This window comes from Lithobates pipiens, unplaced genomic scaffold (genome assembly GCF_037356315.1).
Source record: "Lithobates pipiens isolate NorthernLeopardFrog02 unplaced genomic scaffold, aLitPip1_a1.2 Scaffold_19, whole genome shotgun sequence".
Taxonomy (NCBI): domain Eukaryota; kingdom Metazoa; phylum Chordata; class Amphibia; order Anura; family Ranidae; genus Lithobates; species Lithobates pipiens.
Window position 1 is genome coordinate 174,394,833 of NW_027507764.1, and position 24,147 is coordinate 174,418,979.

The 24,147-nt window shown below is 43.9% G+C and overlaps 1 protein-coding gene across 2 annotated transcripts in view; it reads right to left on the bottom strand.

Moving 5' to 3' along the window:
- Positions 1-24,147, bottom strand: part of NUP214 (nucleoporin 214) — a 187,386-nt gene that overhangs the window by 132,177 nt on the left and 31,062 nt on the right. For both annotated transcript variants that reach the window (XM_077491484.1, XM_077491485.1), the window contains exons 10-15: positions 13,606-13,732; positions 11,956-12,114; positions 9,415-10,066; positions 7,822-7,994; positions 6,185-6,267; positions 4,321-4,362 (exon numbers count right to left, since the gene is read on the bottom strand). In XM_077491484.1, the coding sequence (XP_077347610.1) occupies positions 4,321-4,362; positions 6,185-6,267; positions 7,822-7,994; positions 9,415-10,066; positions 11,956-12,114; positions 13,606-13,732 (1,236 nt within the window). The remainder of the gene's footprint in view (positions 1-4,320; positions 4,363-6,184; positions 6,268-7,821; positions 7,995-9,414; positions 10,067-11,955; positions 12,115-13,605; positions 13,733-24,147) is intronic.

The following is a 24,147-nucleotide window of genomic DNA, read 5'->3' on the forward strand; positions in this document are numbered from 1 at the left end:
CATCCTCCCCTAATTCTGAGGCAGAAGATGCCCTCAGGAGGAGATCGTCTAGGTATCCCACGATCGCGATCCCACGTTGTGGCAGCAATGCCAAAACTGGAGCCAGTACCCTGGTAAAGACTCGGGGGGGTGGGGGGCGATGCCAGACCAAAAAGGAAGAGCCACAAACTGATAATGGGCTTCTCCGTCTGCAAATCGCAGAAACTTCTGATGCATATGGGTATGTGCAGGTACGCATCCTGGATGTCCTTGATGGAGTGCAGCGACTATTGCGCGAACTGATTCCATTCTGAACCTCTGTACTTTCACAAAGTAATTGAGGGCTTTTAGATTGGACTTACCTTTCCTTCTTGGGGACTACAAACAGGTTTGAGTAGAACCCCTGGAAAAGTTGAGTCCGGAAAAGGTACTATCACCCCAGGCCAAAGCAGGTCCCTTACCACCCCCAAAAGGGCCTCCCGGCGAGCCAGGAGTACGGGTATGCTGGAGGGGAAGAATCTGTTTTACGGCCAAGAGAGTAACTATCTCGTAGCTGGAGGAAATCAGATCGCAGACCCATAGGTCGGACAGCCGAGAGGTCCACCGGGCTCCAAACTCCCGAAGCCGAGTTGCGGGTGGGGGCAAACCTTCATGTGGTAGCACTTTTGCTCGCAGGCTTGCGGCTCCAGGGACGCTTTGGTCCTTCAGAGGTCGTCCTGGGGACACTTGGCCAAAGCTCCGGAAGGACGAAAAAGTAGTTTTTGAGTGGAAAATTAGGGGCCTTGCCTACGGTGTGGATCCTTAGCCTTCCTGGCCTGTGGGAGTAGTGTAATCTTACCACCTGTGGCATTTTTAATAATGTTATCCAATGAGGCTCCAAAGAGCCGGTCGCCAAGGATCTGTCAGGACTTTCTTGGATGCCTGGTCAGCAGACCAGCATTTTAACCAAATCAGGCGCCTCAGCACCACTGCTGACACTGAAGCCCTGGATAACAGGGGAAAAGTATCCAGGGCCATGTCACAAACGTACTTAAGGCCTTGCACTAGTTGGTCTGCTAGTTCCACACAGACAGGAGAAGCCTGTTGCTCTCCCAATTCGCGGTGCAACAGTTTTGCCCACTCAGTCAGTGTCTGCGACACAAGTGCGGATGCCTGTACTGGTCGCATGGTTGACCCCACAGCCATAAACAAGGAACGAGCTACTGCCTCTGCCTTCCTGTCCGTGGGTTACTTTGTTTAACCTGGATAATGGGGGGTCCCCACGACCAGAGGAGCCGACCACTTCTTGGGAAGGCTTTCCTCGTAAAGGGTAATGCACCGCCATATATTTGGGGACCAAAAAGGTCCGTTGTGGTCGACCCCATTCCTTGTAAATGAACTTGTCAAAATAAGTCAGATATGGGAACACCTTAGGTGAACGGGCTGGCTTACAGGACCCAAAAGGGACCGCTACATCAGCAAAAGGATCTGTTGGCTCCTGAATCTTCAGGATATCACGCACTGTGCTAAGTGATCCAACAATCGCTGTATCGTGCACGGACCCAGACAGGGACTCCTCCTCACTGTCCGAACGGTCCTGGTCAGCGTCATCTGAAACGACAGAGCAGGGGTCACCAGCCTCAGCAGGGCCCGAGTCTGCACCAGAGCTCTCCCCAGAGGACGGTTGGGCCAGGGGCCGCTTTGAGGACCACTGACAAAGCGTCCAGGGGCACTGCGCATTCCACAGGCGAACCAGTTGCAATGGCCTGAATTTTGGGGGAAGAAACACTAGTTTCTGAAGCCATGCTGACCCTACCCTGTCTGCCACCTGAAGGAGACTTAGGACTGTGATGGTCCCACACTCCTACTGCTGCTGGCTGAGGGGCTCTTTCCCGCAGGACTCACCACCCTGACTGGTTCTGCGCTGTCCAGCAAGTAGTGCCTGTGTTCTCTGTGCAGAGGAATTCCCACGGTCATCCAAAGCTGCTGCTTATGGTGCTGAAAACGATCTGCAATGTGCTCAGGCTCAAAGAAAATGGCTGCCAATCTTTCAGCATAAGGACATAAAGCACTGGAAAAATGGCCGCCGGACTACAGGAAAGCATGCTGCTCCTAGAGACTGATGAAAAACATGCTCAGGCTTCAAGAAAATGGCCACGGCGTCCAGTATAAAAGGACAAAATCACAGGGAAAATGGCCGACAGTTACAGGAGAGCATGCTGTTCCTTGCCCTCACCTAAGATGGCCGCTGAACGCGTCACCCAGCCTGCTGTTGATAGCAGACCACAGGATCTTTCATCTTGCGTAAAAAGCAACGCTTCTACAGAAAAAACACAGAACGACAGGCCCGTCCAGGTTCCTAGGTCCTTCTCCTTCACTAGGCAAAATAAAACTGATGGCTGCATGGCAGGCTGGAGGGTTGTTACCTAAGGGACCGCCCCCTTGGGCAGAACTAAAAGTTCTGTGTTTTTCATAATACGTTATGCCTAGTCTTCTCCTAAAGGTGGCGTAACAACCCAATGGCTAAGAGAGGAGCTGTGTCATTCGGTGAATATAAGAGGAAAAAAAGATTTTACAGCGAGTACAAAAATGTAATTTCTTTCTCATCCATTAACATTTTCGCAGCCAGAGCCGTTTTTGCATTTTCTGCAGACATTCCAAAAATTATTTTAGGCCTGAAGACTACACAAAACCCCAAACAGTATATATTTTCTGAAAACAGACACCCTAGAGAATAAAATGTTGGTATTTTTTAGGTCATGAGATTTTACTGAAAAATGTCAAAAAAAAAAAAAAAACCCCTCAAATGAATTGTAGGGCAAACAAATGCAATAAACTACCCACATTTTTGATAAAATATAAAAGAGGAGGTTGCATCTCCTCTTTTAAATAGATAGTAAATAGATACCAAACATGTCAAACTTTAAATTTGCGTGCGACCGTGAAATGGTGACAAACATCAAAACCCTATATTTTCTATAGGCAACGCTTCAAAAAAAAAACACCTCTCAGTTTAGTGTTACACAAGAGGTCTTGTGCTAGAATTATTGCTGTCACTCCGGCGTCTGTGGTGATATGTAACATGTATATTGCAATTGATGTTTTCATGGGTAGGCGCTCCAAAGCGTCTGTATGTGGGGTCCTCAAAAATATTTTTATTTTGCTGGGATTTTATGTGCTTGGGTGTGTGTGTAATATTATATATATATATATATATATATATATATATATATATATATATATATATATATATATATATATATATATATATATATATATATATATATATATATATATATATATATAATCTTCCTTTCTTGGAGTGCAGTACAGGCCACCCTCCCTTCTACCCTGATTTCTTCCGATTGCTTGCCCATCGGCGGGCCCGGTACTGATATGGCAGGTGGAGAGGAGGGAGAGAAGCCGTCCTTCCCTTCTTGCTGTAACCCAGAAAGCGAGATGTACGACTTCCCTTCCGGATCACCTATCACTTTTCCCAGCCAGCATAGCTGGGAAGGGAAGTATTGCAATGCAATTAATGAAAAATATATAATTTTCAGACTAGTCAAAAATCCTTATGTCTTAATCATAGAGTACAGGGCAAAGACATCTTTAAGTCTTAATCCTGGGATGTAAACAACCAATACAACTGAATGGTGGGCAACAACCAAACAATGCCAACAGGTCCAAAACAAGGAAATCTGGTTCCAAACTCAAAGAGCAGCTCCAAGCACCTTAGTGCTGAAAGTGCTGGCTCCTGACTCTTTCCAGCAGATGATGTCAGAACTCAGTCCCACAGTGCTGACCCTTCCACAATGAAAACTGACACTAAACAAGATATTTTAAAGAAAGGCGCCCAACTACTTAAGGTAGCTAACAGCGCTTAGCCTGACTGGCCCACTCACAAAGTGAGTCTTCAGAGACAGGGCAGGCACTAAAGCAATTGCCCTGGACCTGTAAAGAGACCCACTGTTAACCTTTTAACAAACCAAAGTCCGGAAAGTGACCTATGCGGAACCAAAACGGACTTGCAGACTCTCCCTGCATCGTCCAGTTCAGTGGGGTCTGTACATGGCATGGCATTTCAAAAGCCAGACTGAGGATGGTCACGCTAGATAACTGCAATCGGAGAGGTCAGCTCTAGCAGCCAAGTAGAGAAGAATTAAAAAAAAAAAAAAAAAAAAAAAAGGAAGGACATGCTGTTAAGAGTGCTCTTAGGCTGGCCTACAGTTTTTTTCTTGCCAATGTTCAATCCTCCTATAGGCGGCAGTATAACAGGAAGGAGAAAGACTTCCTGTGTTCCTCAATAGACCAGAACTAAATCATGATTTATATTAAAAAAAAAATGTAAAAAACACATACCTCCTCCTGTATTGCATTTAGAATAGGGTTGGTAGCTTGGGGCTGCAAGAAAACAAACAAAAAAAAAAAAAAAAAAATTATAAGGCAACAACCTTCACAATTAAAGCTGTATCCCAAAAATATTTCAAGGTGAGTTTCAGGTGGAAGCCAGTTAAAGAAGAGTTCAAACCATTTAAAAAAAGTGTTAAAAAGTGTAGCTGCTGACTTTTAATAAATCGGACACTCACCTGTCCCACAGTCCAGAAATGAGAGCTCACGAAGCCCTGCTCCTCTCCCCCCTCCTCCCCGAGGTGTCGACATTCTAACTGTAGGTGCCAGGTTGTGGCTTCACAGCATGCACGAGACTGCGCTGTGAATGGTTGGCCAATCTTCTGGGACTTGTGAAGTGTCTCGGAAGATTGCAGGGAGGGTGGGGGAGAGGTGAACTTCCTTCTGGATCCGCAGAGCCCAGGGAGGAATTGGGAGCTGGGTGCCCATAAAAACTGAGTATCTGCTCCCCTCACAAAAAAAAAAAAAAGGATATGCCAAATGGGGCATGTCAGGGGGTCACCATCACTTATATATATTTTTATTTATTTTTTTATTAATAATGGGGCATGTCAAGGGGTCACCATCACATACATATATATATATATATATATATATATATATTTTTTTTATTATTAATAATAATAATAGCACTTTTTTTTTAACCTACAGTGAACTTTAACCACTTACAGACCGGACCATTTTGCTGGTCAAAAACCAGACCACTTTTTGCGATTCGGCACTGCGTCGCTTTAACTGACAATTGCGCGGTCGTGCGACGTGGCTCAAACAAAATTGATGTCCTTTTTTTCCCACAAATAGAGCTTTCTTTTGGTGGTATTTGATCACCCCTGCGGTTTTTATTTTTTGCGCTATAAACAAAAATAGAGCGACAATTTTGAAAAAAAAAACGCATTATTTTTTACTTTTTGTTATAATAAATATCCTCCAAAAATATATAAAAAAAACATTTTTTTCCCTCAGTTTAGGCCGATACGTATTCGTCTACATATTTTTGGTTAAAAAAAAAAAAAAAAAAAATCGCAATAAGCGATTATTGATTGGTTTGGGCAAAAGTTATAGCGTTTACAAAATAGGGATAGTTTTATAGCATTTTTATTAATAATTTTTTATTATTTTTTTTTTTATTGTAATGGCGGTGATCAGTAACATTTTTTGTGACTGCGACATTGTGGGGGACCCATCGGACATTTTTGACACATTTTTGGGACCATTGTCATTTATACAGTAATCACTGCTATATAAATGCAGTGATTCCTGTGTAAATGACACTGGCAGTGAAGGGGTTAACCAGTGGGTGGCAGTGTAGGGGTTAAGTGTTCCTAGGGGTGTGTTACTAACTGTGGGGGGGGGGTTGGGCTTTCATTTAGTGAACACTGATCTCTGCTCCAATCACATGGAGCAGAGATCAGCGTCACTAGTTGCTAGACAGAATGGAGAAATGCTGTTTACACGGCATTTCCTCCATTCAGCTGTCCCGTGAGACGATCGCGGGGATGCCCGCGGCGATCGAGTTCGCGGGTCCCGCGACCGGACTCACGGGGGTCCCGACCAGCGCGGAAGCCCGCCGGCGGCGGCGCGCTCCCGATGGCAGGGCGGCATTGAATATTGGACCTACCTGTACGCCAATATGCCTGCCCGTGCCATTCTGTCGACGTACATCGTCGCGCGCTGGTCGGGAACCGGTTAAGGACTCAAAATTATTTGTCCAAAAGCAGTTATAAAAGCACCGTTGATCGCAGGACTTTTTTTTTTCCTTTCAGCTACTGACCAAAATCAAATGTTTTACATATTCCTGCCATGGGACGCAGATTACCTGAGGAGGCGTTTGCTTCACCTCTGATGAACTGATCTTCAATGCCTTCTGGCGCATTACTGGGGTTGCTTGTTGTGGTTGGCCTAATTAAAATATAGATATACCTGTTAAAGAATACGTAAATCCAACATTTCACATTCCTGATATGCAACTGCTGTACCATGTACTTGTATGAAAAAGTATTCTGCTTTCTTTGTATTGCTGCCTTTGTGTTAAATTCCTGGTGTTCCTGCCAGTCCTTGTGCTTTCCTATTAAAAACAAACACACTAAGCAGGGGAGCACAGTGAGGCAAGTTCTCTAGCTGTGCTGGGAACTCAGCCTGCTCTCCTCCGGTGATGAGCCTTCTCTTGGCACCCCCACCTTGCAGAGCCTTTCACTGGAAATTTAGTATGCTGCTGCTTCTGATCACTTATAACACACAATCAACGAACCGGGAAAAATTACATTTGCATGTATGCAAAAAGAAAACCATTTACATGGCAACTCGTGGTACACTATTGCACTGGGAAAGGAAACTAGAGAACCTCATTAGTTTAGACATCACGTACTGTGCAAGAGCATTCTGCTCTTAACATGGATAACTGAAACGCAAGGAAGGTTTCTTAATTGCTCACCGTCACCCTGTCACATGCACTTTCCATGAAGCCTAAAAGTTGTATTGCCAATGTTTTTTGCAGAACATGTTCCGCTGCTGTCACAAACAAGAAGCTGTCCCTGAGCAATGACATGCAGCAGAGTATAAAACAAACTGGGCAATTGCTTATAATACACAAAAAGGGACATGTATCAAACAAATTAGCAACTCAATTAGTTGCAAATTAAGCTACGCCTCCTTCAGCAACATTTCTGGGACATTATTCCTGGGCAGCCAACTGCAACCATTTGCAAAAGTTCAACAACAGACTTATTATTGAAGAGAAGACAGAATTACACCCAGAAAAGATACATACTGTATTTATTGGCGTTTAACAGTCACTTTTTCACCCAGTAAATCGGATGCAAATAGTGTGTGCGTGTTATACGCCAATACTTAAATTTTAGCTGCCTCAGAGGGGACAGGGAGGGGGGTGGGTTGAATGCCATCCGATTACATACTATGAGAATTTCCTGTTTACTCAGTGGCCTCTGCAATAGGAAGTCCCGTCTCCTGGGCTGCCATTGGACCACTGTTCTGTCTATAAAAGGAGGGTCTCTCTGTATGTAATCTGTCGTCCTGCCCCCTCTAGGCTGCAGATGGGCATCGATCAGGCTGCTGATGGCAATGGTGAGGCTGCATTGATGTGGACTGATGAGGCTGCATTGACGACACTGGTGAAGCTGCAGATGGGCATGATCAGGCTGCAGATGGACACTTAAAATTTTATTTTTTTCCCTCTTAAAATGAATGTGCGTGTTATACGCCGATAAATACGGTAAATAAGACAGGGTCAGGTTTCACTCAGTCACTGGCAAAGGAGGAGGTTAAGACTCAGACAGGAATTTTGTAATAAATCTGTCTTGTAATGCTTTTTACTGTTCAGGCTTAGCATTGCTTTGCCTTGCAACAGGATTAATAAATGTTCCCCACAGTGTTCTAGCACACTAAATGTCACTAAGTTAGGCCCCTTTCATTTGGTCTTAGACAGCAGTAAATTACCATCAGGAAATGAGCGGTTAGGAGCCATCATGGACGGTGACTGAATTGATGGAGGCCCAATAGTGCTCTGGGGAACAGCTGCCACTGTGGACTTCACAGGAGGGGTTAAAGGATATGACTGGCTATGAGGAGTAAAAGCAGGTTTTGTGGCTGCTGGTTCAGCGGCACTGAATCTAGAACAGAAAGAAGAATTGAATACACATATGCAACAAATACGAACACATATAAAAGAGAATAATCACATAAGAAATTACTGATCGTTCACTTCAAAAACTCAACACTATAAAAAAATTATATTCCCTGGCTGCCTGAGATCGTACTGGCTTCTTGGAAAGACTTCCTGGTTCCCAAATGCTACAATATTTTATCCACTGCTGTCCTCGAGAATGGAATTTTAACATTAAATAATATTCATGCTAACCAGTTGTTACTCACTCACAGACTGTCCAGACAGAAATGTTCATATTTGGAAATAAAGTTAAAAATTGCCTTAATATAAAGCAGGGAAGAATTAAAGTGGTTGCAAACAAACATTCATTATTAAAACAAAAAAACAACAACCATGTTACACTTGGCTGCTCTGTGCAATAATTTAGCACAGATCAGCCCGATCCTCCTCTTCTGGGGTCCCCTGCCGGTGCTCCTGGCTTCTCCCTCCTGCCAAGTGCCCCTGTAGCAAGTCATTTGCTATGGGGGTACTCGTGCGTGCTTGCTCCTGAGCCCTGCATGTACATAGACAATGTGTGTACTTTGGCCCTGCCCCCACTCCCTCCTCACTGGCTGCGATTCACAGCAGTGGGAGCCATTGAGGAGGGAAGAGTTGAGAGAGCCTCTGCTCTCATGCACAGCACTGATTTGAGATGGGGCCCAGGTAAGTATAAGGGCACGAACAGAATGCAATAGGGTAAAAAAACCTTCAGTCTTTTTAAAACCACTCTAAAATATCTTTTATTACTGTCTGTATCACTTTGGGAAAGATTTCACCATCTTACTTTCTGGCGTTAGGCTGGGTTCACATTGCAGCGGTGACGAGAACCAGATGTGATTCGCACCGCACTGCAAATCACATCCGATCTCTGTGCGATGCGAGTTCAGCCATACAGATAGTATGGCTGAATTCGCATCACACCCAGCCCAAACTCGCACAGGACCTTTTTTTGGTCCGCAGCAGAATCGGATTGCATGGGTGTTCACACCATGCGTTTCGATTCCTGTCCGAGTTTGCAGATCGCACTGCGATATGCGAACTGATCTGGGGGTGTCATTAACATTTCACTGACACTCCCAGCAGTTCGCATAGGGCAGTGTGAACTGCCGCTGGGAGGTATGCGATGCGGGAACCCGCAGCGGATTTGCGGCATTCCCGCATCGCTGCAATGTGAACCCAGCCTTAAACATAAAAATAAGTGTGGGCTTCTGTATTTGGGACATAAAAAGTAAAAAAAAAAAAAAAGATAAAAAAAAACAGAACTGACAGAGGCTCCAAACCACTTCAAAACTAATAAAAATGGCAGAAATTGCATTTTAAAATCCATTTCTAAAACACAATACAATTTATGCTAAGTGTGATAAAGTCAAAACTTTTGTACATACTTTGCGCTAAGGTTCACTTTGACATTAGAAGTAGAAAATGCAAAACTGGAGCTGACTGCTTGTTGTGCAATGTTAATGGAGTTGTCTGGCTTGGAAGTGGGGGTTCCAAAAGCTGGAGGTCCCTGGACAGCAGAGGAAAAACCCTGGGGATTTGAGGGCACAGAAAAGCCAGGGTGGGCTGTTCCTACTGAAGCAGATGGCGAATTTGCGGAAAAGCTGAAACCCATAGTAGATTCTTGGGGTTTTCCAACAGGGCCTGTGATGCCAAAATGTGAAGCGCTAGCCTGTGGTTTGCTGGGAAGACTTGGAACCGTGGCGCCAAATCCTTGTGCAGTAGCCTGTGGTTTGCTGGGAAGACTTGGAACCGTGGCGCCAAATCCTTGTGCAGTAGCCTGAGGTTTGCTGGGAAAACTTGCTGCAGGAGCGCCGAACACCTGTGAAGTGGTCTGAGGTTTGCTGGGAAAACTTGCTGTGGCAGGAGTAAAAACCTGGGCAGGTTTGCTGGTAGTGACAGGCAAACTAAAAGCTGGGGGTGTTGGCTGAACTTTGGAAGCAAGGCTAGATACAGGAATGCTAAAAGCTGGATTGATGGCCGAAAGTGTAGTAGATGGAGCTCCAGGACCCTGGGGGGGATGGGAAGGAACACTCGATGCTGTAAAGATAAAAAAAAAAAAAAAACACGAATTAAGCATGTAAACTATTTTCTGATCCAAAAAAAAACAAAAAAAAAACAACAACAACAACAGACAATCATGCAGTTATGGTTTCACTACAGTTACCACCATTTCCCATACCAAGAGATATGAATTAATATTAAAGCTTCCTGCAGCATGCATTCAACAAACTACCTAAAATAATAGGTAAAAGGCATGGTTACCAGATGTTTCACCTTAACGCTCCCCCTATTTTCAGGGGGGAAAAGTGCATGTTATACGCCGATAAATACGGTATTCAAAGTGTTGACCAATAACACCAATAACATAGTCTAATAACAAAACAAAAAAGACTATATAGTTAGTCTGCACCAATCCTAAAGTGCAAATACATCCACAATAAAGTGCGTATATAAACTTTCAGTGTGCAATCTACAAAACAGAACACATCAGTGCAAAATATAAAGTCTATAAAGTACCATGACTAAATAAAGTACTCAAGGCAACACGTCAGACGCACATAGTGATCATTTAAAGAGGAAGTAAACCCTGATGGGTTTACTTCCTCTTTTTTTCCCTGCAAAGGTAAAGCATAATGGACTACTATGCATCGCATAGTAGCTCATTATGTGTCACTTACCTGACACAGGAGCCAGCGAAGTCGCCGCTGTCCCCTGTAGTCCGCCGCTGCCATCTTGCTGGTGGCGTCTCGCAGCTCCGCCGAATCACAGCGGCGAAGCTGCGATGACGTCACTCCCGCGCATGCGCACGGGAGTCGCGTCTCGCAGCTCCGCCGCTGTCATTCGGCGAAGCCGCGATGACGTCACTCCCGCGCATGCGCACGGGAGTCGACAAATTAGGCAGCTCCATTCTTGGATTTGCCGCGTTTAGTGCGCCTGCGCGTCGCTGTCTACGGCGCATGCGCCGTAGACAGCGGTGCCCATTTTCGGGCAAATATCTCCTAAACCATATAGGTTTAGGAGATATTGCTTGGACCTACAGGTAAGCCTTAATCTAGGCTTACCTGTAGGTCAAAGTGGTTTGAAAGGGTTTACTTCCTCTTTAAGGAGAAGACTGCATTTGACTTTTTGTTTGCACTTTACACATAGCTTTTTGTTTGTCTTTATGACATTACAGTGCTTTGCTAAAGTATTCATACCCCTTAAAAGTTTCCACATTTTGTCATGTTACAACCAAAAACATAAATGTATTTTATTGGTATTTTATGTGATAGACCAACACAAAGTGGCACATAATTGTGAAGTGGAAGAATGATAAAATGGTTTTCAAAACGTTTGCAAATAAATATCTAAAAACTGCAGCGTGAAATTGTATTCAGCTCCCTTTACTCTGATGCCGATAACTAAAATCTAGTGGAACCAATTGCCTTCAGAAGTCACCTAATTAGAAAATAAAAGAGTCCACCTGTGTGTAATTTAATCTCAGTATAAATACAGGTGTTCTGTGAAACCCTCAAAGATTTGTTAGAGAACCATAGTTAACAAACAGCATCATGACAAATGACACAGTAGATCAGCTTCTGCTGTGAATAAAAATCACAGTAGAAGCAGCTTGCACCCCCCTGCAGGCAGAAGTCGGGGATCACGTATAATCGTATAGATACAAAATGATCCTGCAAAACTACTAAAACTGCTGAGCCTTGTAGCAGTAAAGCAGCTAAAACTGCTATAGGGCAGTCAGCAAGTGATTAAGTAGGCTCTGGTGCCGTATACAGTATATGCTAGTATCTTTATGGTACACTTACAACACCTGGTAGAATTGAATTAGGGAGTAGGATTGCAGATCTGTAACTACCAAGTTTGGAAACTGACAACCTACAAACCCACTTTCCAAAAGTCCCCAAGGTAGACAGCAAGCATAAACTTACCACTTTTAGGCTGTCGCTCCCCCTCCAGACGGAGTTCCTCCAGGGGTGTGTTGAGAGACTTTACATTTGGATTGTAGTTTATCACATGAAAGGGGCAGAGGACGCCATCAGTGGAAAGTATCATAAGTATGGGGGAAGGAGGTAGGACTTTTTCTTCAGCTGTAGAAACCAGGCAAAGAAAAAACATTCACGGTTACTTTCACTACAGCTAAGTGTAAGCAATAGATATTGTTAATCTTGGCAGCCTGTTAGCCCAATCTAATAGCCAGCAAGCATTTTATTCAGTTGACTATAAAGCCAAAGGTTTAGAGAAGTTATGCCATGTTTTGTTCATTTTTTTTTTTTAGCATTGGGTATTATCCAGACTGAAATAATTAAAACTACTGCCAACATGTCATTTAATACAACCGATTAGTTACACATTTTTATTAATAGCGTACCGCCATTTCTTTTAGATGAAATAAACAAGCAGATTGTATGGCACCAAGGGGTGTTTGCACATATTTTCACTTATATTTTACAGCACCTTGAGAGCCCTCTGTAGGGTCAGTGTAATTTAAAATTTCAAACAGACTTCCACTAGAAGACATTAACCAACTCCCTCATATTACTGTATATTGGTCAGCTAATGCATTTGGTGCCACCAAAGACCAGCAGAGAGCTGGCGTAGCCAGTAGGACCAAGCAACAACATTCAAGTCAATATCTGCCTGTTAAAGCACATGGTTTAGGAGCTCTAAGATATGCGCAAGAGATTCTGGGCACCTGAACTAATATTATTTGGAATAGCATCACAGGTTAATTATATTAAAAAACTGAATAATTTTACTATTCACCATGGATTACAACTGCTTGGTGTTGTGTGATCATTTTAAAAAGGAGAAGATAGCATCTGACACATTGCTTTTTGCACTTTATCTTCCTATACCAGGGTTATATAAGCATGTCCAGCCTGATGCAGACCTGACACTGCATCTCTTCTGACTGCATACACAGTGCCAAAGAATGTAAATACAAAGCCAGCACCAGAGTAAAGACAAATAGTCTTGCGTAAAAAGTTACCCATATATATTTAGTTTTACAGTAAAATCATATCAGCCTAAGACTAATGTACACACAGGCGGAATTTCCAACAGCGTCTGACGGGAGCTTTTCATCATATATTCCGATTGTGTGTATGCACAATCTGACTTTTTACGAAAAAAAATTCTGACGGACCAAGAAAGAGAACATGTTCTAAATTTTTCCCATGGAACCAATTCCTATCGGGAAAACCACTCGTCTGTATGGTGTTCCGACGTACCAAAAACAACGCATGCTCTGAAGCAAGTATGAGACAGAAGATATTGGCTACTCACTATTGAACTTCCTTTTTCTATTCCCGTACGTATTGTACGTCACCGCATTCTTGATGGTCAGAATTTGGTGTGATCGTGTGTATGCAAGACAGCTTTAGTGGAATTCCGTTGGAAAAACCTTCAGAGTTTATTCCGTTGGGAAAACTGGTCGTGTGTACAGGGCATAAGAGTTTTCTAAAAACTTTTAACTGTCTAAGCTCCTAGAGACATGGTTGCTGTGACCTACTGTGGACAATCAAAGAAATTAGGAGTTCAGAAGGATACTATCGAAATTTAACTATACGAGCACATACTGATTTCTATTTGTAGCCGGCTGGTATAATCCAGTACAACTCCCATAGGCAATGTGTCATCGCTGTTGTCGGACAATGGTAGCTCAGCTCGCCCAGCATCTTCCAAAATCCATAGTTCCCAGGTGTTCTGTAAGAGAGAGCATGCTTGAGACAAGAGAAGCAGTGTCATATCAACAGCTGTTTGTTTCAACAAAAATAGTCCAAAGTTGCCTTAACAGCAAATTCTGCCTTACAAAAAGGCGTAGTTAGCGCCGGTGTTAATTTTCAGACTGTTGGGCATGTAAAAATGACCCTGCTGTCCTAAAACATAGTTAGACACAGCTGACATTTTAGAGATACACACCAGTAAATAGAGAACATTTGTGGGGATGTATACTGGTTTTCTGCAGTTTTTCTTTATCAAGCAATACTGCATATTGAGATTTCACTGTGTCCCTGTAAGCCACAGCCAGTATTCAGTGCAATGAAAATCACACCCAACCACTTTTTCTCAGCTGTGGAGGCCAAACTTATGATTCTGCACACACTGCTTTCAGAAAATGCCCTTGAACTGAGCTCATCATTGCGCATCCATTCCAGATGCTTGTAAGTGACATCACACATAAGCACGTGGGCTGGACGCGAGAGGTGGATCAGCAGGATAAGTGTGTCAGGACACATAGCTGCGTCTCATCTCTGCTTCCTTTCACCACAGCAGGAGGGGTTCAGTGCTGGGGCAGAAAAGCAGTGGGGCAGATGTGAAATGAGGTGTATTGGTGGGGCAGATGAGCGGGGCGGGGGGGCAGTGGTGGGGCAGGAAAGCAGGGGCGTACAGAGGTGAGACAGATGTGCAGGAGGTACATTGGTGGGGCAGATGAGAAAGCGGGTTACAGTGGTGCAGCAGATGGGTTCAGTGTTAGGACAGATGAGAAGGTGATTCAGTAGTGAGACAGAAGAGCATGGGGATATGGCAGTGGAGCAGATGTGCAGTGCTGGGGCAGATGAGAAAAGGGGTTTATTGATGGGGCAGATGAGCAGGGGGGTTACAGTGGTGGGACGCAAGGGGGTACAGTGGTGGGGCAGATGTGTTGGAGGTACAGTGGTGGGAGGGACAAGGGGGTTCAGCGGCGGGACAGAAAAGCAGGGGGGGTACAATGATGGGGCAGATGAGCTGGGGGTTACAGTGTTGGGCAGATGAGAAAGGTTGTACATCAGTGGAACAGATGAGCAGGGTGTTACAGTGGTGGGGCAGAAGAGAAAATGGGTTACAGGTTACAGTGGTGGAGCAGACGAGCAGGAGGGGGTTTACAGTGGTGGAGCAGACGAGCAGGAGGGGGTTTACAGTGAAGGTGCATGAATTGGGGTTGATCTGAGGCATGAGTGGAAGATGTCAATTTTCTCACTACTAAAGTAGTTCACAGCATTTACTTTATAAAAAATTATTTGTGATTGAGTGTGTAGTTGACTTTTTTGTTTTAAAATAGGCACGCTCAATTTCTTTGAAAACATTTTTTGCCACACTGTGCTCAAAAGGTTGCCTACCCCGGATCTAGTAGGCAGATCAACCAAAAACAATACAGTTGTGCACAAACAATTGAAAAGCAAGAAAAAAAAAAAAATCAAAAAAACACAAGAGAAAAAGAAAAGAAGGCAAAAAACGGAAACAAGATGTCCTCACGTAGGATCCTCCCACCTGAAGGACCCTTGAGAAAGTCCATTGTGATGCAAGCTTGCAGGTGGGAGGAGCCTACATGACGACATCACACAGGAAGTACCCAGAGTGACATCTTGTTTGCTATTGAATGCGTTTGATCTCCTATCATATAGTGAGTACATTTTTAACTTGTTAAATAACTTTTTTTAATGATTTTTATGATGTTCGTTTTTTTCTTTACCTATGGAATGCACTGCATGGAGTCATGTAGAGAGAGAGGTGGGACCCATTAGAACACTTGTTTGGTGGATCACTGAAGAGTCTGCAGACTGTCCAAAGGGTGAATCACCTATTTCCCTAGACCAAGTGGCTCTGCAGGTGATCCATCCAAACTCCCAGGTTCAGGTTGTACACTCATACCCAGGAATCACTGTACAATTACCTTTGAGTTCGTATAGAACAAATATAGTTTGTCCTTTGCTTTCTCAGTTACAAGAAAAGGCCAGGCAAAGGATGGATCCCCCATTGGAGTCAATATGCTTAATATGATATATCTGCTGAAATTGTTATATGTCTTGGCTAAAGCAGGCCATAGACTGTTCGAATCTCGGCCAGTTCAGCATGGAATGGCCGAGATCTGAACCATGTACACGCAGGCTGAAAGTACCCAATTAGATTGATCAACTTGGGTGCTATTCTACATGTGATTATTGCTAGCGGTTATTATAGCTGCTAGCAGTATTCACTGTGTACTCCTGGTGGTGACTGCTCCCTCTGCTGGGAGAACACAATATTTCCATGGGCGGGATTCCCTGGGTGAATCAAGCAATTTTCTTTCCTACAACCCATGGCTGGGTTCATCCGTCCTTGGCTAAAGCTAAAGCTTGCACAACTGCTGAAGCAGCCATAGTTTTGTCCCTCTTTATATAGATGCCAAGCACCTCCCTGCAAAAGGTCCTGCTATGCTGCAAACTTCCCTTTCTCTCTCTTTCTCACCATTGTAACCAGTATTTCCAAGACTCCATAGTCTGCTTCCCAAATGATCCTATGTGGTCCAATCCCACCCTATCTGAACTGCTCAATATTCCTGACCCACAGACCCCATTGGCTCCCGCTGCTGTCCATTATAGTCAGTAAGGAGGGAGCAGGGTTGAGTCATGCTGTATGTGTTAGACACAGTCATGCACAAGTGTCCCTATAGCTTTCCTAAAGACTGGAAAAAAACTTCCCTGAATGTAGAGCTGGATTCCTGAGCCAACAAGGAATAGCTTCATTCTTGGTAATAACCAGAACAGCCTGTCAAGAGACAGGACCGATTTGATTCACAATAAGAAAATATTCCGTTTCATATAGTTGGTGTGCAGATAAACTGGGTGAAGGGAATTGCCCTACTGTCTAGGGGGGAGAGAGGGAGATAGGTGTTCATACATAGTATGAACACACGATGTGTCTCTACTTCCCTGAAAGAACCGGGATCTGTGTGTCTGTCACAAGAAATCGTCGGAGCCAGGCGGTCATCGCGAACATGGGCACTCGCATTGGCTCCGGGCACATGCCCCCTGTGGCCAAAGGCGAGGTGACCTAAGGCAACGTCGTTTCACCCAGCCGTGCCATTCTGCCCCAGTAAAGCTGCAGGGCAGCAAATGTAAACCATTAGTGGCTTGAGGTCCAAGATGGGGTAACTACCCCCTTTGGGTTTGGCAACAGTGAACAGGCTGGAGTAAAACCCCATCCATCACAGGGGCTGGGGCAATGATACTTTGATCCAGAGGATCCAAGAGGCCCCAATAGAGATCTGCTAGTCTTTTCAGAGACACATAAGGTTCTAAGTGAGAAAACAAGGAGGCGGCAGGGTGCAAAACTCACATTTAAAGGCTAGGGCACCACCTCCTACACTTAGGCATCTAGAATTCCCGTGTCTGCAAAAAAGGTCAACTGACGACCCCCACTCCGGATAGCCATTTATGCAGTGGAAGGCTTGTCTGAGGATTTGGCTGATTTGGGATGCCAGAGAAATAGTATACAAAGATGAAGCGATCAAAACATACTGGATAACAGGTACCACATCCCAATATTGCATATAACAAAAAATGAGGGAGGAGAAAGGGAAAAGGGGCTGGAGGGTAACCAACCCCCGGGACTTTTAAACTGTACCAAAAATAGGAAAGGATCAGAAATAATACATTCTCTTTATTAAATATTTAGTAAAAAATGAAGTCCGTAAATAAATACATATACAGACTGTATATGTATTTATGGACATCATTTTAAATTTTTACTGAATATTTAATAAAGAGAATCTATTATTTCTGTGGGTATTATTTCTGATCCTTTCCTATTTTTGGTACCGTTTTAAAAGTCCTGGGGGTTGGTTACCCTCCAGCCCCTTTTCCCTTTCGGATGCCAGAGCTTCTGGGTAGAAGGGGAGTTAAGCTTGGGGGTCCGTGACAGAGTGAAGGAGGAGAAGGGAGGAGAATGGAAAGGAATGCTTCTCAAAAAGGTATAGAGAGATGTCTTTGTAGTTGCTTCTTCTGCTGAGGAACATGAATGCTCTTGCCACCAGTAGCATCCGGCCAGCATCTTTCCATTCTCAATGGAGCCCACAAAAAAAATAAAAAAATAAAAATAAAAAACACTTTGAAAAGAACTCCCAACTGCTTATCAGTTGGGTCCTTAAAAGGAAAATACATCATCCATAAGAACGGTAGCTGCCTCTTTAAGGCTAGAATTTACAGTGCACATTTCCAAACAAAATCCTCAGAAAACAGATACAAAGCAAGTGCTTCAAGCCCCATAGAGAAATAGTTGAAAAGTAGGCGCAAAGAGAAAGTCTGGTCTAAAGGGTCTTAAATGCCTCAAGTTTGAAAACAATACTGGTAGAGGCAACAGGCCAATTCTCTAGCTTCAGAGGTTCACTCTGCATCAATAAGAGCCAATGTCCCCCTTTAACTTGTAATAACTAACAGTAGACTGTGACGGATTACTTGTATACTCATCGTCATGTTTTCAGGCTCTCCATTATTTGGCACAGGTGATTTGATCAGTTTCACTACCTTATTACCACAGCCTTTCATCTCTGAGGGAAATCCTGAAAACATGACCTGTTGGGGCGCCTTGAGGAATGGAAGGGGAAACAGGGAATAATGGCAACCAACAAAAATGAGGGAGCTTCAAATGCTCGGTTCTGTCAGCCTACTCAAAAAAGTGAAGATTCACAGAAAGGACAAAACGCAGAGGCAATGCCAAAGGCTCTAGACCCAGAAAGCGCGATGCAGCTAACTTAGCCAGAAAGTCTGGAAAGTGTCCCCCACATTATCCATTGTCCAAAAGGTCACATCTAGGCCAGCTCCACAACAGATGTGGTATGATCTAAAAATAAAGGTTGTGGACATTCAGCTACAATGTAAACTCCATGTCTCCATGCTGAATAACCCCTGCGTATAAAAGCACTTAAAACATGGAAACACATTTTTAAATATTCATATCAAAATTAATTAAACTAAACAGGGCATCTGGACAATGTAGATAATGCTGGTATTAGCAATCTGTGCTGAAAAAGATAATGAAATCATACTCAGGCAAATCTACTTTTAACAGACAATTCCCAATTACACATTGCTTTCATTCCCTTCTGCTATGCGACATCAAAACTACTAAACAGCCAGATGGGAATAACAGAGGAGTTCATCTCCATGAAAGGAAGGATCTCTGACTTTTTCAGCAGATTGCCAATACCAGCATTATCTAGATTGTCCACATGCCCGTTTCATTTATTTTTATATGAATATTTAAAAATTCTGGACATTTGAGGGATAAGTTGTGTCCCCAGGTTTTAAGTGGCGTTATGTGCAAGGGTAATTCAGCGCCAATTGATTAAGGTATTACAGGGCTGACAACTGAGGGCTGCAAATGGGAGAAAAACCTCAAAACAGTGGAGTAGAGAGTCTTGATTTGAGAAAAGTGAAAAAAATAAAAAAAGTTGCTAGAAAAGTCATAGGTTAGCCTAGTCAAAACCCAACTATACTTAAACATCCTCCCAGCCCCATTCTAAGCATATTCTATCTGCTCTGTAACAATGTTGTCACATGATAGGGTCCCAGCTACGATCATGCCTATGGGTAACTTCACTGCCAAGGCTCTGCAGCCATTTTCAGCGAACGATCCTCTTCACATAAGCTGCCGCGGGGACCCAATCATGTGACCGGACTGGCTTCAGAATAGGCAAGCATAGGCATCTTTGCTTTTACAGGTTAGATAGAACAGAAAGCAGATTTAAGCTTAGTTAGGTTTTAACTTAAAAGCGGAGGGCCGGTTATAAAAAAAAAAAAAAAAAAAAAAAAAAAAAAAGTCAGCAGCTGCAAACACTGCAGCTGCTGACTTAATAAACACACTCACCTGTCCAGGGCGCCCGCGATGTCGGCCGCCCGAGGCCGACCCGTCCCTCGGCTCTCGGGTCCCGGCGCCGCCATCCCTTGTAAAGGGAAACAGGCAGCGGAGCCTTATGGCTTCACTGCCCGTTTCCTACTGCACATGCGCGAGTCCCGCAGCGCTTTCTGAATGGGACGCGCTGTGTTCTGGAACACACAGTTCCCAGAACACAGCGCGACTCATTACCCAGAAGACGCCGTGACGAAGAGAGAAGACAGAAGATCTCCGCGGAGGAGGAAGAGGAAGATTAGGATAAAGTGCCTAGCAACAGGCATTTCTGGTAAGTAAAAAAAAAAATTTCTCATTTTTTTTTTTTTAGATTTTTTGTAATTTAACATTTTTTTGTTTTTCAGGGTGGCCCTCCCCTTTAACTTCTGCTTCAGAATAGCAGAGCTGAAAAAAATCTATCATCCTAGAGCACTGGCAAAAAAGTGATGCTTTGCTGGAAGAAGGAGGAGGTAAACCCTGTGCTGGCCAACAGTTTTCCGTTCGACGGTGTCTTACCCTCCTTTAGGTGGCAACATAACGTGAAGGTTTTAAAACGTCCCGTTTCCCTCAATGGACGAGAAAGAAATAAAGGCTAAAAAGAGACACTTGAGGGAGGTCAGCTATAGTAACAATGTCATTCACAAAACTGGAGTCAAAATAGGATGCAGAAAACACCCAGGATTAAAAAGGAGGTCTGGGGTTCTGTGGCCAAAAGGGGGAATCCTGGAATCAAACTTGGGCAGCCACTTGTAGCAACAGTGGACACAAATAATGAAGCCCTCTTGACCTTGTATAATCTAATATTTCTAAAGCCTTTCCTATTTACCCCTCAACCTGCATTCGAACTTGCCTGTCACAAGACTCCTTTCTCCTACATCTGATGGGAATGCAAAGTCTTTCAAAGACCAAAACAAAGCCCTTTAGGATTAAAAAAAATAAAATAAATCACTTTAATAAAAATGCAAATTTTTTGGCAGGAAAAAAAAAAAAATAGGATTTTTAAAACAGCTTACCTGTAAAAATCCTTTTCTTGGAGTACATCATTGGACACAGAGTCTTAAGTAATTACTTGGTGGGTTATAGGCCTACCTTCAGGTGTTGACACTGGTATAACCAATACAGGAAGTTGACTCCCCTATATAACCCCTCCTCCTTCCAGGAGCACTCAGTTTTTGTAGCCAAGCAATATACTCTCACCCCATAAAACAAAGGGGCGGGAGCTGTGTCCTATGATGTACTCCAAGATAAGGATTTTACAGGTAAGCCATTTTAAAAATCCTATTTTCTTTATCGTACATCATAGGACACAGAGTCTCAAGTAATTACTTGGTGGGATGTCCCATAGCAATGCTACTTGAGGGGAGGGTAACCCCCAGACCTGAGGACTTATACTGCTGCCTGCAGCACACTGCGCCCGAAGGCGATATCCTCATTCCATCTTACATGCACTTGATAACATTTTGCAAATGTATGTACTGAAGGCCAAGTCGCGGCCTTGCAGATTTGAGACCTGGAGGCCTGGTGACGCACTGCCCAAGAAGCCTCAACCGCTCAGGTAGAGTGTGCCTTAACTTGAAAAGGGGGAATCTTTCCCTTTAAATCATAAGTTTGAATTATAACTTGCCAAATGCACTTAGCGAGAGTGGATTTTGATGCTGCCTGTCCCTTCTTAGGACCCTCTGGCAGAAGAAATTAGACATCAGTCTTACGAATCGGAGCAGTTTTCTTAACCACTTCCCACCCTCGGCCAATGTACATATACGGCCGGGTCGGAGCCACCTCCTTCTGACTGGACATTCAGGAACGTCCTTCAGAAGGAGGGGGGGATCGCGCGTGCCCACGCAGCGGCGCGATCCTGATGCGCTCGTGTCACCCGGACACGGCGCATCTCGGATCGGCAGGAGGGCTCTGTGATTGGCCCTCCTGATCACATGATGGCCGTGTCCAATCACAGCCGTCATGTGATCAAAACAAACAGCCAGTTGCTAGGCAATCAGCTCTCCTCTCCTCAAACGGAAGTCGTCACTGAGGAGAGGAGAGCAGATTGCTGCAGCCGGCTGGTGATCAGTGAGTATGAGCTGTTTTTACAGCTTTTTACTCACTGATCACTAGTCTAGTGTAAACACACAACACCACACAGTGTAAAACACACGTCCCCAAATAATAAAAAGACATGTACGTGATCACCTGCACACATATGTACATGATCATTTGCGTACATATGTCCGTGATCAAACAAACCAATTATTATACACTTAATGGAATTTTTTTTACCAAAAACATGTAGCAGAATACATTTTGGCTTAAATTTATGACAAAATTTGATTGGATTTCCTTTAAAATAGAAAAAAGAAAATAGTTTTTTTTCCAAATTTCCGCTTTTTTTGGGCTTATATCGCAAAAAATAAAAAACGGAGTCGTAAATAAATACCACTAAAATAAAGCTCTATTTGTGCAAAAAAAATGATAAAAATTTCATTTGGGTACAGTGTAGCATGACCGCGCAATTGTCATTGAAAGTGCGAGAGCGATGAAAGCTGAAAATTGAGCTGGGAAGGAAGGGGGCGAAAGTGCCCTGTATTGAAGTGGTTAAATACATTTTCACTGCTCTCACTACATCAAGACAATGTAGTGACCTTTCTTCCCTGGAACAAGGTCTTGGGAAAAACCCTGGCAGGACAATATCTTCATTCAGATGAAAGCCTGAAACCACTTTTGGCAAAAAAAATGGACGAGGGCGTAACACCACTCTGTCCTCATGAATAATCAAATATGACTCTTTATAAGAAAGAACAGCCAATTCTGAAATCCTTGCTGAGGATATAGCAAACGAAAATATCAGCTTCCTAGTCAGAAGGACTAAGGGTACATGCTGCGATGGTTCTAATGGCTGTTTTTGTAACACTGACAAAAAAAAATAAGTCCCAAGGGCTTAAGAGTGATTTAACTGGCGGATTAATACGCAGCACTCCTTGCATGAAACCCTGGACTAAAGAATGCATAGCAAGCAGTCTTTGAAATAAAAATTGATAAGGCTGAGACTTGGCCCTTAATAGTACTCAGGGCCAACTTCATATTTACGCTTAATTGTAGAAAGGTAAGAATTCTGCCTATGATATATCTCCGAGGGTACCAACTCTTGGACTCACACCAGGAAACATAAGCTTTCCAGGCTCTATAATATATAGCTCTAGAAGCTGGCTTCTTAGCATTAATCAAAGTAGAGATAACTGACCTGGAAAGCCCACGTTTATTCAGAATGTGGGTCTCAATAGCCAAGCCATTAAATTTAGCGTTCGTAAAGTAGGATGGAATATCGGCCCCTGAGATAGCAGGTCTGGCCTTAGTGAGAAGAGCCCTGGACCCTCCACTGCCATCCTTACGATCTCTACGTACCATGACCTTCTGGACCATGCTGGTGCTACCAGTATGACTGATCTTCCTTCCAGCTTGATCCTGCAAAGAACTTGAGGTAGCAACTGAATCGGAGAAAAGTGCATAGATTAGTAAAAACTGATCCCACGGGGTCGTCAACGCATTTTTTCCATATGCGAGTGGGTCCCCTGTCCTGGATGCAAAGTTGACTAGCTTAGTGTTGAATCTGGATGCTAGACGGTCTACGTCCGGAGTCCCCCATCTTTGGCAAACAGCCTGAAACACCTTGGGGTGAAGAGACCATTCTCTTCTCTCCAAGTTAGAATCTGGTTCACCTCTCTCTGAGCTGAGAGACTCTTGGTGACCCCTTGTGATTGATATATGTCACAGCTGTGGCATTGTCGGACTGGATCCTGGCAGGACAATTCTTTAACCTGGGAGGTCCATGTTTCTAGAGCCAGATACATTGCCGGAATCTCTAGGATGAAGTCGATGGGCAAGGCTCCTACTCCCCAGCCTGAAAGGCTGGCATCTGTCGTTACTACCTTCCAGATAACTGATCTGAAGGACTTTCCCTTCAACAGGTTCCAAGATAGTAACCACCAACTGAGGCTGGGGACAGCCACATTGGCAAGTCCAAAGCTTGAATCGTTTTTTTTTCCCAAGCAGACAGAATACTGCTTTCAGTTTTGAATGGAATTGAGCATAGGGAACTGCTTTGAATAAAAACTACCATCTTCCCTAACAACCTCATGCAAAGGCGAATTGAAGGATTCGTCTTCGACCTGATCATCCTCACAAGTTCCTGTATGGAGCTGATCCTTGCAGGAGGCAAGAACACCCCTTTTCTGGGCTGTGTCTATGATCAGGCCCAGATACTCCAGCCTTCTTAGCGAGTGGCTTTAAGGAGGATTTCTTTAGGTTGAGAATCCAACCCAAACCTTCCAGGTAACTGCTTGTGATGCCTACACCTTGCTTCAAGCAAGCCACTGACTGGTCTATTAACAATAGATCGTCTAAGTAAGCCAAGACCGTTATGCCCTGTGCTCTTAACCTGACTAGAGGTGGGGATAATACCTTAGCGAATACTCGAGGTGCTGTAGCAAGCCCGAAGGGCA